General features: G+C 40.1%; 1 protein-coding gene across 6 annotated transcripts in view; it reads left to right on the top strand.

The window, feature by feature from the left end:
* The window catches only part of LOC121290325 (rho GTPase-activating protein 6-like), a 665043-nt gene that overhangs the window by 536144 nt on the left and 113684 nt on the right, over nucleotides 1-15215 (top strand). For all 6 annotated transcript variants that reach the window (XM_041210647.1, XM_041210646.1, XM_041210648.1 and 3 more), the window contains exon 3: nucleotides 11556-11627. In XM_041210647.1, the coding sequence (XP_041066581.1) occupies nucleotides 11556-11627 (72 nt within the window). The remainder of the gene's footprint in view (nucleotides 1-11555; nucleotides 11628-15215) is intronic.

The following is a 15215-nucleotide window of genomic DNA, read 5'->3' as shown; positions in this document are numbered from 1 at the left end:
GAAAGTGAAACCTACCTGGCAGGCAAAGATTTTTAGGAACCTGAAGAATGGGCAGGGACTTGACACTTAAATAAGTAGGGTTGTCAAAGTTAAAATGAAACTAGAGCAGATTTAATTAACCAATTTGGTCATTGTGTGTTCTTGTGTCAATGATTGGATACAGGTTTTAATAAATCCTGAATTTGAATTTAAATGAGTCCAAATTGAAACAAAGCACAAACCATTACAAAAGCTGGAAACCCAGCAATTTCCGAGGTTCTGTTTGTCACATTGTCCACTATTACTACAGACACTGGCTGACCTGTTGTGTGCTTCCAGTACCTTCTGCTTTTGTTTCACAAAAGGTGCAAGTCTTTCTGACTCTCAATTTACTGAAAACACATTTTCTCTGCCTAGTCATATATCCCCTTGTGCCAAGGTTTTTTTAAAAACTGTCAATATTTAAGTGTTGAAGGGTACAATTTGTGAATGTTTCACTTTTTTGTTTTTCTTCGCCCGTGTCTACGTAACAACAAATCCGAGAAAGCATGCAGACAACCTGCCCCATGCCCCTGCCAATTCATCCCTTCTCTTTACTTCATACCACGGGGACACAAGAATGGCCCAGAGTAATTCACTGTCTCCTCTTCCAAACTAAAGTCAACTGAGATGTGTTTGTTCTGTCATTGCCAAAGATTGAGAACCTGCTAGCTAGGGGTTGATTCACTTACTATGAATGGAGTAACGCTATTGTACCATTGAAGGGGTTAATATTCATATCAAGACAGAAGGTTCATATCAAGTGGTACATCCTGCTGTGATTTAAAAGAGAGAACACAGCTCTCGGTTAAAATTCTGGTAATTCAATACTAGCTAAATGCAATCCTGATGTTTCTGTCAACAAGCTGTGTTCCTTTCCAGAGTAATTCAGCAGGGAATTATAAATTTTTCACAAGTGCAGTGATTTGCATTCTTAAGCTTGACCAAAAAATGACTCATCAGCAAATAGTTTTCCATTCCAGAAGGTTCAAGTTAGTGAACAGAGCCCCTCATTCCTCTTCTAAACATTTTGTCTTGCATCAATGTGTGATTCCATAGGCAAGAATTGTTGTTGTCTGGTTCCTTGCCCAGATGGGTATCTTTCATGTGCCGGTTTGGATAATGATAGTCGGTAGCCTATTTGAATGAAGTGAATGCTGTTGTAAGATGTGTGTAGTTCGGTAGGTCTCATGGTGAGGCTCTAAGTCTTGTATTGTTTAATAGTAAGTGTTTATTAATTACTTACAACTTACATATATACGGTATAAAGTCTAAACTAGGAGCTATCTCCATGCTTGCCTCTATACACTTCTCTGTTCAGAACACGACCGCCCTCCGGACTCTGGTCATGTGTTCCTTTACATCACACTGTGGGTGGTACTTTACCCAGTTCCACATTAACCCTCTTGATGCCAGATCATTATACTACAAATACCACTACTGACTTTGATCCCATTGTCATGTAATTCACACTTTCTAACTAGCCACTTGATAGTAATTGAGAGGAGGAGCCTAATTTATTTCACCTTTTTCCTTTCTAACCTGAGAACTCTGAATCTAATTGGCCTAGTTGAGATCAGCTAACTTGCCACAGTCAAGGGATGGGACTTGGGATCCTTCAGATCTGCACAGTTTAGCAGCTACCTTAGATCATGACATATAAGTCAACATTTGAAGCCTTGGGAAACCCCCTCCAAAAATGGCTGTTGACTTCAATACCAAATATAAAATGTGAAGCGCAGGTTTTGGTGTAGGTCGCCGCCATTTTGGAATGTGAAAAAAACGTAACACCAGTAATAATTAAATCAGTGCGACTCGTTTTGTTGTGTGAATTAATTCTAAAGAATACCTTTAACCAAAATCAAAACATTTTGAAAACTGTCACATGCATGGGGCAGGATTTCCCTCCACCTCCTGCCGGCGGGACGTTCAGGTCCTGCTGAAGTCAACGGAGATTTGAATGGTTCGCTCCATTTGCTGCGGAGGATCCTGCCCCGGCAGGGTTGAAAAATCGTGGCCCTTGTCTACGACATCCAATGCAAAGAATTAATTTAATTCACTCTGAGTCACTTTGGCTACGGCATCGTCATGAGGATCCCACCCTGGCTCAGATTTGGTGCTTTAGTCGCAATCTGATGATGAAACACGGGAAACTGGTCATTTTGGCATCGGGGTTTGAGTCAGTCATCTTGGTTCTTCTGTCGCAATGCTGGACATTTTCATTCCGTAAAGCAGCTACAACGATTAGCTGCTGCTGTGAAATCTTTGCTGAACTCAGGATTTGATTTGGCCCACTTAAGTGCATCTACAAACGTTGCTTTTCTGGTAATGATGTAACCATTCTGACTATTTTCAAGAACCACTTCTGGTACAGCTTCTTGAGGTCAGGCCAGTGGCTGGTCCCTGTTCTCAGGGCGCATTTAGACACCTTCTTCGGAGTGGATTCCACCTCCTTTCATTCTTACACCAATTTTCACCAACACCAAATTCCCTCGCTGCAGCAGAGTTATTTGATGAGTTAGCAAATGTTACGACTTTTGGTTTGAAACCAACTTCGTACTTATTCTTTTTTGGCAGAGGGCCCATTTCTGTTCATCGTTTGTCATGCATGGTCTGCTCAATGTGGACATGTCTTAAACTCCCATGTATCATTTTTGCAACACCTGATGGATCCCATGCACTGGCGTGTGAGGCGAGTATAACCCTGAAAAATTTCTGAGCTGAAAAATTGAGACCAATTCCAAAGCAGAGTTTGGCAGAATGAAGTGAATGCTGTTGTAAGTTGTGTGTAGTTCAGTAGATCTCACGCTGAGGCTCTAAGTCTTGTATAGTTTACAAGCAGAAACACCAAGTATAGGCCTAAACATGATTTTCAGTGCTGAAGAAATAGGGTCCTCTTGTAAGACAGGTGGACTTGCATATCATAATTTATAGTAGATTGAATGATCAAAAACTTACTTATGTCTTGATTATAGAAACAATATTGTCTGCTCATTCTTTGAAGGGACAAAAATGTCATGTGTGTATGACAAAATCCATCAAATATCTCTCTTATAGTTCACTAATTTTGCTTTAAAGCCTCCAGCTCGAAGAATTTGCAGAAGTTATTTTTACTAATGCAACACTGATGTTGTGAAAGCCCAGCTTAAAAACGGAAAGCATGAGGTTCGGGCTGGTAGACACTGAGCTGAAAATAACCATGTTGCTATTATGAGCTAGAACTCCCAAAGCACAATTTTTAGTTCTGTACTGGGGGAGATTTAGCTTCCAGCTGGGCCATTACCTTATGCCAATTTGCAGGGTATGATATAGTATTTCATGGCGATCCTTTGACCAAACCTTAAGCTATAATGTATTTTGTGTTCCAAAAGATAGGAGAGATTTAATTAATTATAATTAAAGGGGAAGTGATGGTGTAGTGGTATTGTCACAGGACTAGTAATCCAGAGACCCAGGGTAAGGCCCTGGGACCCGGGTTCGAATCCTGGCAGATGGTGGAATTTGAATTGGATAAAATCTGGAATTAAAAGTCCAAATGACCTTGAAATCATTGATTGTTGTAAAAATTCACCTGGTTCACTAATGTCCTTACCAGTCTGGCCTACATGTGACTCCAGACCCACAGCAATGTGGTTGACTCTTAAGTGCCCTCTGAACAAGGGCAATTAGGGATGGGCAAGAAATGATGGCCCAGCCAGCGATGCCCACATCCAATGAATAAATTAGTTAAAAGCCCAGTCATTCCTCGTTTAACGCATAGGGTATACTTACAATTATATCTATACAGGGTGTGTAAATCGAGGCAGATTTATTGTTTATAATACACATATATACACATATGTATGGTTACAGAATACACACTATTTATGTATATAGCTATAGTGTGTGCTTACAAGTTCGCCCTGCACCTATACAATAACAGATTAATCCACTTTCTGCTCCTTTAATCATGAGTCCCCTGTAATTGGTTCCTGCATCTGTGGAGGTATTTAATTGTCCACAGTAAAAGATTGCAAGAATTAATTGTTTAATGTTTCTTTCATCAAGAACAACAGTTGTTTATGTGTTTGCCTTCAAAGTAGTAAAATGTCCCAAGATGCCTCACAAGTATTATAAAGCAAAATTTGATGCCCAGTCATATAAGATGATGTTAGGGTAGATGACCAAAAGCTTGGTCAGAGTTTTAAGAAGGGCCTTAAAAGTAGGAAGTGAGATGGCTAGGTTTAAGAAGGGAATTGGAGTCTGTGGATTAAGCAACCACGGGCACAGCGGCTACCAATGGTGGAAGGATTAAAATTGGGATTAAAAGTGTGCAACAGGACAGAATTAGAAAAACACAAATAACTGAGACCATTGTGGGGCTGAAGGCGATTATAGAAATAGGGAGGTTAGAGGTCTGGAGGGATTTGAAGATCAGGTTAAAATTGTTATTAGTATAAACTATAAACCAGGAAAGCTTGAAGCAGGGGAAGCATTCAGCCCTTCGAACCTGCTCTCCCTGCAACCAATAGCCATGTCAATCTTGGACCCTCCCCTTTTCCTTTTTTAAAAAAAAATGTTCAAAAGCACCGCAAAATTTGTATCATAAGTTCAAACTTACACTTTTTTCTCTTCAAATATGCTTCAGTTTTGCTGCCAACCATTCCTTGACCAGTGGGGTTAGGTGAGTGAAACGTGATCCAGGTAATTCCCTTCTCTGTAGTTTTTAAGGACAGTCTTAAGTAATAAAAACAAAAAAACTGCGGATGCTGGAAATCCAAAACAAAAACAGAATTACCTGGAAAAACTCAGCAGGTCTGGCAGCATCGGCGGAGAAGAAAAGAGTTGACGTTTCGAGTCCTCATGACCCTTCGACAGAACTCTGTCGAAGGGTCATGAGGACTCGAAACGTCAACTCTTTTCTTCTCCGCCGATGCTGCCAGACCTGCTGAGTTTTTCCAGGTAATTCTGTTTTTGTTTCAGTCTTAAGTAATGGTCAGTAAATTTTTCTTGTACTATCCTATTGGAAATACTTCTCTTGCTTTGTTCTTTCCCTCAACTATGTAGCCATGTGGAGAATCACCAAGCGTAGACCATGTTGTACTTTATGGATAAACATCAAATAATTAGTTGCTGTTGTCATTTTCTTTAAATAAAAAGTACCATAGAGTTGTCTAATTGAAGGAAGGAAACCTACAGTTCTATTTCACCTAGCCTTGCACAAATGATGTTGAATCTTAACCACCCTTGGACGTGACTGAGCAAGCCTAGTTTGGGGCAACTAGGCATGAGGAATAAGTGATGCAACTTATTGGAGGCAAAAAACTGAAAGTATTTTTAGTTTTTGTAATTAAATGACTTGGATTTGTAAAGATTAAAAAATATATACTTTTTATTTATTCAAGGGATATGGTCTTCGCTGGCTGGGCCAGCGTTTATTGCCCATCCCTAGTTGCCCTTCAAGGTGATGGTGAACTGCCTTCTTGAACTGCTGGTCCATGTGATAACTGTGCACCCACAGTGCTGTTTGGATGGGAGTTCTAGGATTTTGACCCAGTGACAGTGAAGGAGCGGCGATATACTTCCAAGTCAGGATGGCGAGTGACTTGGAGGGGAACTTGCAGGTAGTGGTGTTCCCATCTATCTGCTGCCCTTGTCCGTCTAGATGGTAGTGGTCGCGGGTTTGGAAGGTGCTGTCTAAGGAGCCTTGGTGAATTCGTGCAGTGCATCTTGCAGTTGAACTGTGGTGACTGCCAGGATTTTGCTCTCCCTATCTTTGTTTGTTAGTACAGCAGATATTTTAAGAGAACAGTCAGCTGGAAGCCTTCAGGAAGTAGGGAGTATTTGGAGAGGTGAAGAGTGAGTTGTTTACCTTCCCGAGGCTCCAAAGGAATTTTAACAGCATATGCTGTTCAGACCTTTCTAAAGTCGAAATCAAAGAATCATTCAGACTTACAGCACAGAAAGTACCCATTCAGCTTGACTTGTCTGAGCCGACTCTTTAAATGAGCTATCCAATTAGTCCTACACCCCTGCCTTTTTGCCCATAGCCCTGGAAATGTTTCCTTTTCAAACATATATTCAGTTGCCCTGAGAAAGACATTTTTGGATCTGCTTCCACTACTTTTCGGTAGCAAAAGAACGGAGTTTCTGGCCGGCGCCAAAGACAATGAACAGGAATTTCCTCTAATATTGGGAAGACCAAAGACCCTAGGTACTGGATGTTGCACAAACAGTCTGATAATTTAGAGAGAGTGGAGGAGTCGAGAGAAGTGGGGGAGAGGTGCAGCTGCGTGTTGTCAGCTTGCATGTGGAAACTACTGTGTTTTTGGATAACGTCACCGAGCAGCAGCAGCAGGAGGATGAGAAATAGCATGTAGCCAAGGATAGATTCTTGTGGAACACCAGAGGTAATGTAAGTGGATTTGGAAGAGGAGCCATTTCAGGTGGTTCTATGGCTGCGATTAGATAGTTAACAGTGGAACCAGGTGAGTACAGTTCCAACCAACTGGCCTATGATGAAGAGGTTTTGGAGGAGGATGATGGATCAGCCATGTCAAAGGCAGCAGGCAGGTTGAGAAGGGTGAGGTGGAATAGTTTACTTTTGCCACAGTCACATAGGATGCCGTTTATGATCTTGATAAGAGCTATTTTTGGTACAGTGGCAGGAGTGGGCAAAGTGATTGCAGGATTTCACACGTGGAGCTCCAGGAAAGATGGGCATGAATTTTAAAGGCAGCAACACATTTAAGGACTTTGAAGAGGAAAGTAGTTGGGGTGGTAGTGTGCAAGAATGGACATGTCGTGGGTTTTTTGAGGAGGGGAGGGGATAATGATGGCAGCTTTGAAAGTAGAAGAGGAGAGAGGACAGTTAACAACATTAGCTAACATGTGAGCTTGGAATGGGAGTTGGTTGGTTGGCAATTTAGTGGGAATGAGGGAGCAAGAGGTTTGTCTCATGGACAAGCTGAAATCAGAGAGCCCAAGAGAGGAGAGAAACTGGAACGTGATGTGTAGGCCTACAGCCCCTCCCCTTTAAAATACAAATTGCAGAAGTATTTTATAATAAATATATTGTACAAATTTTTGTAATTTATCTAGTTGGAATTTTTTTTATATCCCATTGGTGCTTCAAAGCTTGTAAAGGTCGCAGCTCAAGTTCACTTACTCATGAGGCCAGTTGTTTATACAGCAATTAACTAGCAGAGACAGAATTATCAGTAATTGAACAGAGACTAACACATGCATTATAATCCTAATCCATGGATGAAGATTCACATTCATGCCTCAGTTCCATAAATCCTCCCACCGTGTGGGGTAATCTTGATATCATCAATCTTTTTATTAATATACTCTGTTGCTGAAAGCAGAAATACACTTTCTGGGATTCAGCAATGCTCTCTTAATTCTTTCCGTTGTTCAGGCAGCTGTTGGACATTATAGCCAAATCTTTCCACATACTCCTGTAATTGTCCTTTCATTCTATCATTTATACTAATTTCTGTGATATTAGGATGGTAACTATTGATCAATTCTCGGTCACCAAGTCTGACGCATGTTTCTGGGGTAAAACAAAAGGTTGCTTTGGGATCATAGCATGGTTTTTCATATCCATAATTATATTCCTTTTCTATGCTGTTAACACAGTATTCCCCTTCTCCTGCGTATGCAGCTTGTGTCAGCTTTAGGTCGGCTCTAACAGCTTCCATGGTGCAATTTACTCCTGTTTGATTAAACTCACGTTGCTTCGGGATGGTCCCTTATCTCGTGCGGGTACACAATCACTTCTCTGCGCATCTTACACCCTTCCCACCCAAGTTCGTAATACATAATCTACCCAAATTTACTGCATATGGATAGGTATTGTGATATTGTATATGATTGCTGTCTCAAATCAATCCAATGTTTTCCGCTTGATATATTGGCAATGGTTTAGTCTCACCCGTCACTACTGGTAGGTACAGAATTAAGCCAATGATGGTTCACTTGGTGTTTTCACCTTTGATGTGGCCAGGGTAAGACTGAACCAATCCCCTGAGTTGGCAGGCTGTGATGCTATTTTTATACTTTGACAAGGAAGTTAAATGATCATTAGTGATCCATGAAGGGATCATGTATCTTTCTCATGTTCTCTTGGGTTTGTTCCACCAGCCATGCCATACATGACACACACATAATTTTGCGCCATTTCTACCAAGGTGCTACAGTCTTCCCTGATTAATTCATTGATCATTTATGCATGAATCTCTAATTTACTCACTATATCCTTTAAATGAATTGTCATTACCCAATCATTGTGCCCTGATTGGTGTTCCCTTCCTGGAGTATAATTTTGAGTTGCTTTTTAAGATTTTTAATTGCCCCATTCTGTGTGGCCAGATCTATACTATTCCCCATTGAAATTCCGATGTTAAACCCTGCCACCAAATCATTTATCAACACCCTCTCACTTCTGGATGCACTTCTGTTTAGAACATAACTTTGATCCCCGTGATCCTGTCCTCCATCTAATTTTATGCCCATGTTTATGTAAATGTTTATGCAGTGTTTGTATTTTTTCCTTGCACCAATTTGGTGAGGTTAAATTCAGCATCACAGGTACCACCTCATGATGTACATTATGATATAAACTCTTCCCTGTTGGGATCAACACCAAACCCTCCCTGGACAGTCTGATCCACTCACCCTGGACAGTCTGATCCACTCACCCTAAGGAGTACTGAACATGCATTGTAGTTTTTTAAAACACACGGTGGGGCTGCCCCTTGTAAAATAATCTGCGGGTCCCCTTATTTACAATTGCAATCACCATCAGGACCACATGGGACGAGTTTGGTCCATAGGATAGAAGTCTCCTTCCCTTTGTTTGTTCTTTATCTAAGGATGGTGGGGTCTTTATAAACAATTTGTCTCAGAGGGCACCTTTTTCAATAACCCTGATGGGACATCATTCTTTAAACCCCCCCCCCCCCCACAAGGTCCAAGAAACATACAGTTTGCTGAATGGAATTTGCCATGGACAGGTAAAAATTAAAATAGTTAGATACTTTTAAAATCAGAATAATTAAATTTAAATAAAACCTGTGTCTCTTGCCAATGCAATATGGCCACGCAAGATGACAACCTATAATCCACTTACATTATTGGGGTAGTGAGACAGAGTTTAGAAACACTGACCAACATGATTCGGTAAAATATTCCATAAGGAAGAGAGTTTACTCTCCCATCTACAAATCCTTCCCTTCTAACCGCCTGTAAAATAGAGTTTCCAAAATCTATCACTGTCGGTCCAGGATAGAAATTCAGCTAAACCGGGTCTCCCATCAACATTGAACTGTGCGTGCATGGGGTTGGCAGCAAATGCAGTCTTAAGTAAACTAAACTTGCGGTGCCACTTATCTCAATGGGCAAAGGAAGATGAAGCCCAGGGAGTGGAAAAGGTTCTGCAGCACTACTCGTGGCCAGGCTGTGCAACTGCAGCATCTGGGCAGAAGATTAACACATCGCAGAACATTGAAAAAATCCTGTTAGGATAGGTTTCACAGGTTTACATAGGATTTTTCAATTGACTGCTGACAGAACATACACAAACATTAATCTATCTATATCTATTGTAAGTAATGCAATTGATTAAGAATGCTAGATTAAAACACTTCTGTTCTTAGAGTGATGACATTATTTTTGGAATCGCAACCCTAAGACCGGCTGCAAGAAAATTAAGTATATTTGCCTTGTTTTACCTTTTTGGACTCCAGTTACCATGTACAGCTTTAAAACCAGTTGCAGCTAACTTTTGTGTTCCCAGCCTGAATTAATACAATTTTGAAGTATGTTTGGTTTTTCCAAAGTTACAGGGTTTTGGGAAGAACTGAGCCACACAATTTATACCCATATAATAATGTGAGTAGTTTTTTTTTGTGTTTAACTGATTAGCTGACATTTTTATTTAAAAAATGTCAGCTAATATAAATCTAGGAAACCCTGGCTACTAATTTCAAGGGTATTAAAACAAGCTGAGATGCTCAAATCTGAAAGAATTGGTTTGAATCAGCTAGGCTGGATCACTGTGGTTCCCACAGTAATTAGGAGGGAAGAACTACTGTGTATATGTTGTGTTGAAGAGTCTTACGGACTCGAAACATTAACTGTGTTCCTCTCCGCAGATGCTGTCAGACCTGCTGAGTTTTTCCAGGCATTTTTATTTTTGTTGTGTATATGAGCTGTTCATTTAAGCCCAGAGAAATTGACCATAGATGTTGTGAACATTTTGCTTCCCCAGGAACTGGATTTTGTGATTCATTACTGTTTTATCTAATAGTAAATATGAGTGTCAAAGCCTGAAACAAGGTTTGATGTGTGACATTAGGATGCTCTACATAGACTGCAGATGATCTTCTAATAGTACAGGATAATTCCAGTAGTACAAATCATTCTTTCTTTTTATTTGATCTTGGGATGTGGGCATTGCTAATAAGCATGATATTTGTTGCCATCCCTAGTAGCCCTTTAGAAGGTGGGGGTGTACCACCTTCTGAAACTAGTGTGTTCTGTGTGGTAAAGATATGCTGTTATAGAGGGAGTTCAAGGATTTTGACCCAGCCACAATGAAGGAGCAGTGATATGTCTTAAGTTGGAATGATGTGCAGCTTGTAAGTGATTGTATTCCATGTACCTACTGTCCTTGTCCTTCAGGTGGTAGAGGCCATGGGTTTTGGATCTACTGTTGAAGAAGTCTTGGCGAGTTGCTGCAGCTCTAAAACCCATATAAACATTAAATGTTGCTAACTTACATTTGTGATAATTCAAATATCCCTCTCCAAAATTCATCTTGTACATGAGCCTCATCCCCTGTTCTCTCGATCCTATTTCCATTAAACTATTGACCAGCTAACTTCCCTCCCATGTGAGCAGAAATTGTTCATAGTTCTCTCTCCTTCAGATGCCAACATCGCCCCTCTGCTCAAAAAAAAAATGCTTGACCCCTTCCACCCTTTCTGTCTCCAACCTCCCTTTTTTCCCCAAAGTCCTTAAACATGTTGATGCCTCCCAAATTTTTGCACATCTTTCTCAGAATGCATTTGAATTCCTTCAGTCAGGTTCCCACCCTGGCACAGTACTGAAATGGCTCATAGCAAAGTCACAAATGACATTCTGTTACTGTATCTCGCGGATAATACTAGTCACAGTGCCACAATACATTGGTGGTGGACGGAGTGAATGTTTGTTTAAACCAAAATTATCAGAAGGTTATCCTTGTCATGTTGTCCTGGCCACATCTTAGTAACCTGCATGGATATGGGTGCTAGTGAACATGTCCTTGAAACCACATCTATGAAAATAATTATGAAATATAGAAGCCAAAAAATCTAGAGTAAGGAAGGAAGAAAAGACTCAAAACACTACACAGATCTTAATATTGTTTGAACTTGAAATGTTTTATCTATTTTGTATCACGTAAGACTTAAATATTTTCTGGAATTTGCCCTTAAATTTCCTGTATACTTACAGCAATCATTGTTACAATAAACAAATCTTTTATTCTGTTACTTTATTTACAGATGGACAAAAACGGAAGAAATCATTAAGACGGAAATTGGACTCATTGGGCAAGGAAAAGAACAAGGACAAAGGTGAGTAATTGGTGTTTTAGAAATGACTCAAATTAAAAAGTCTCCTGGAAACCGATGGGTTCAGTGCTTGAAAACCGAAGCCTTTGTAAACATCTCCACTTCTGAATAAAAAGCAAAGCTTACCTAAAGCACGATATGGAAGTAATGATCTTGTATTCTGCCGTTTATTTCCACCATATAGATTCAACAATGGCTTTGGTTTAGCTAAGATTTAACCATGGCATAGACAGCTGAATGCACAGTTTCCAATAGTGGAGAAATGAAAATTGGCGATGCTCACGAATGCAGTGATCTTGGAAGGTTGTAGGGGTGGAGGAGGTTACAGAGATGGGGGCTGGCAAGGCCATGCAGGGATTTGAAAACAAAGATGTGAATTTTTAAATCCACATGATCCATGGCTCAATAACGCACTGAGGCAGCAAAAATGTGCATTTGAACTCTGGATGAAGTGAACCTGGAGAACGCCAGGATACCAGTTTCGAGGAGGAGGCAAGAATTAATCCACAGTCAGACCATGGTGGTCCTCCTTGAGTTTCTCAGTCAATTTATAGTACAATTTCCTATTTTATCCATGCAGGATTTTTTAAATAAGGAATTGGATTTTCTCTGTTTTCAACACAATTTGAAATAGCCCCATACAACAAAACATTTTGCGGGGATGGGAGAAAGCACATGCAGAATCCTCATAAATATTGCACTTTTGAAACTGTCAAAGGGCAGTTTTTGTTCCCACATGTAATAACATCAAACTATTCACACTGATTGCAAAAGAGTTGGTACTGTAACATCAGCTTTGCAAGCAATTTTTTAAACCAGAAAACCTTGATAATATAAGCCCTTTAAATAAGCCATGTTAATGAGCCCTAATTTGAACAATTACTCGTTAATAACCAGTCACAAGAAATGTGAATTTATAAGTAATGCAATAACTCTGTTATATACATCAGATTTGAAATGAATTGGACAAATGCTTTGTGTATGTCCTGCCCTAAGAGAAAAAATGGTTTTATGAATTTTCGAGGATAATAATCAATGATCTATTCAATAAAAATGAGGAAAACCATATATAGCTATCAAGGCATAATGCTCTGTCAGGCTCTGGTGCTGTAAAGGAAGAATAAATATTGTCAGCAGAAGCTCCCAGCCCTAGAAAATCCCAACAATCATAGTCACAATGGCCCTCTCATACAGAGAATGTTCTAAGATACAAAAGAAACTGGATGTTGAGTAGGAAAGAGAAAGGGACAGCAGAAAGATTTGGGGGTGAAAAATAGTCAATGGTTTTTTATGAGACTTATCTCCTCCACTTTTTTTTAACTTGTAAAGATTTAGGGAAATTGTTTGCTAAGGCAGGAATGTGGTGGATAAAAAAAATCAGCCACTAATCGTGAAGCTGATGCAGCAACTCTGTCAGTGAAATGGAAGGTTGATGTAGGGATGGATTGCTGAAAGAGGCCACTTATGGTAGGGCATGATGAACGCAAGGATGGATTTGAAACTGAACGCAGGGACCTTGATATCAAATATCTTGGGACATTGGGAAACAGATAAGTAAGGATTGAATGATAGGAGAAGGATGACTTCATTCAGAATACTGCAAGCTGCATTAAGTGATCATGCTCGACTAACCAAAACGTTTTGCATGCCTTAAGAATACAGAAAATGTGACTCTTGGGTGCAGTCCTTGACACCTGTTAAATGAGACAAATTATTGGAGCGATCCAGTGCTTCAACTGTTTAAGTGTTGACATGTTTGTGGCTATGACTCCCTGATATGACAAGGGGGTGAAACAGTCTGCCAACCAATTAGTGTGTCAAGCTTCACTAGGGACTGCCCTGATGATGAGTGCCAACATTGAAAATTCTGTAACACATCAGCGAATACATGATATCAGAGCATACTCATTAAGCGCTCTGCAGGTCTGTACTAAGCAGACCTGGTTTGTTGACTAGTGTTTCTACTTGAGGACTTGCGATTTACACTTTCCTAATCTATTAAGATCAAGCAATTTAATGACTTGAAGTATATTTAATAAAATTGCTGAAAAGTGCCAACTCATTGAGTTAATGGTTAAAGGAGAAATATTCTGATATTAACGGTGGGATGCATGATAATTAGTCTCTAGGAATACAAGGTAATTCACTGCTAGATCATTAGAAGACCCTTCACATGTCTGTAAGAATATAATAGCTTTGTTGATTTTAATCCTGTTAACTAGTCTGCTGGCATCACAACAATAGGCTTGAGTGCTTTGTGGACAGCCGTGGAATAGAATGAAATAACAGTTTTGCACTTTATTATGGTATGAAGAATTGTGTTGGTTCCTATGGAAACTGTTCAGATTGTGATAGGTTTCGCTCTTGGCTCAGATCAGATTTTTTAAATTGATCTTGAGATATTGGCAACGTTGACTAGGAACATAGGAGCAGGAGTAAGTGATTCAGCCCATCGAGCCTGCTCCGCCATTCAGTATGATCATGGCTGATCATCCACTTCAATGCCTTTTCCCCACATTATCCCTATACCACTTTACATCATTGGCATTTTGAAATCTGTCCATCTCTACTTTAAACATTCTCAATGACTGAACTTTCACTGCCCTCTAGGGTAGAGAATTCCAAAGATTCTCAACCCTCGGAGTAAAAAAATAAGTTCTCCTCATCTCGGTCCTAAGTAGCCTCTCCCTTATGTTGAATTTGTGCTCCCTAGTTCTAAACGCCCCAGCATCTTACCTGCATCTTTCCTGTCTATCCTTTTAAGTATTTTTGTAGATCTCAATGAAATCACCTCTCATTCTTTAAAACTAGAGAATACAAGCCCTGTTTCCCCAATCTCTCTTCGTAGGACAGTCCTGCCATCCCAGGAACAAGCCTGGTGAACTTTTAGAGTCGAACTCCCTCAATGGCAATAATTTCCTTCCTAAGGTAAGGGGACCAAAACTGCGCACAGTACTCCAAGTTTCTATACAATTGAAGCAAGGTTTTGCTACTCATGTACTCAAACCTTCTTGCAACAAAGGCCAACATACCATTAGCCTTCCTAATTGCCTGCTGCACCTGCATGTTAGCCTTTAGTGAATTATTGACTAGGACACCCAGGTCCCTTTGTCCACCTACACTTTCTAATCTCTTACCATTTAATAAATACTCTGCGCATCACTTCCTCTTACCAAAGTGGCTAACCTCGCATTTTTCTACATTATATTTCATCTGTCATATTTTGCCCACTTAGTAAGTCTGTCCAAATCCTTTGAAGCCACTTTGCATCTTCCTCACAACACACCTTCCCAGGTAGCTTTGTGTCATCTGTGAACTTGGAAATATTACATTTGGCCCCCACATTCAAATCATTGATAAATAATGTCATGAACAGTTGGGGCCTGAGTACTGACCCTTGTGGTACCCCACTAATCACAGCCTGCCAACGCAAGAATGACCCATTTATTCCTACTCTTTTTTTCTGCATGTTAACCAATCCTTAATCCATGGCAGTATATCACCTTCTATCCTATGTGCTTTAATTTTGCTAACCAACCTCCTGAGGGGGACTTTATCAAAAGCCTTCTGAAAACCCAAGTATGCTATGTC

This window comes from Carcharodon carcharias, chromosome 18, assembly GCF_017639515.1.
Source record: "Carcharodon carcharias isolate sCarCar2 chromosome 18, sCarCar2.pri, whole genome shotgun sequence".
Taxonomy (NCBI): domain Eukaryota; kingdom Metazoa; phylum Chordata; class Chondrichthyes; order Lamniformes; family Lamnidae; genus Carcharodon; species Carcharodon carcharias.
Note: the sequence above shows the minus strand (reverse complement) of the source record. Positions and strands in the feature narration are given on the sequence as shown.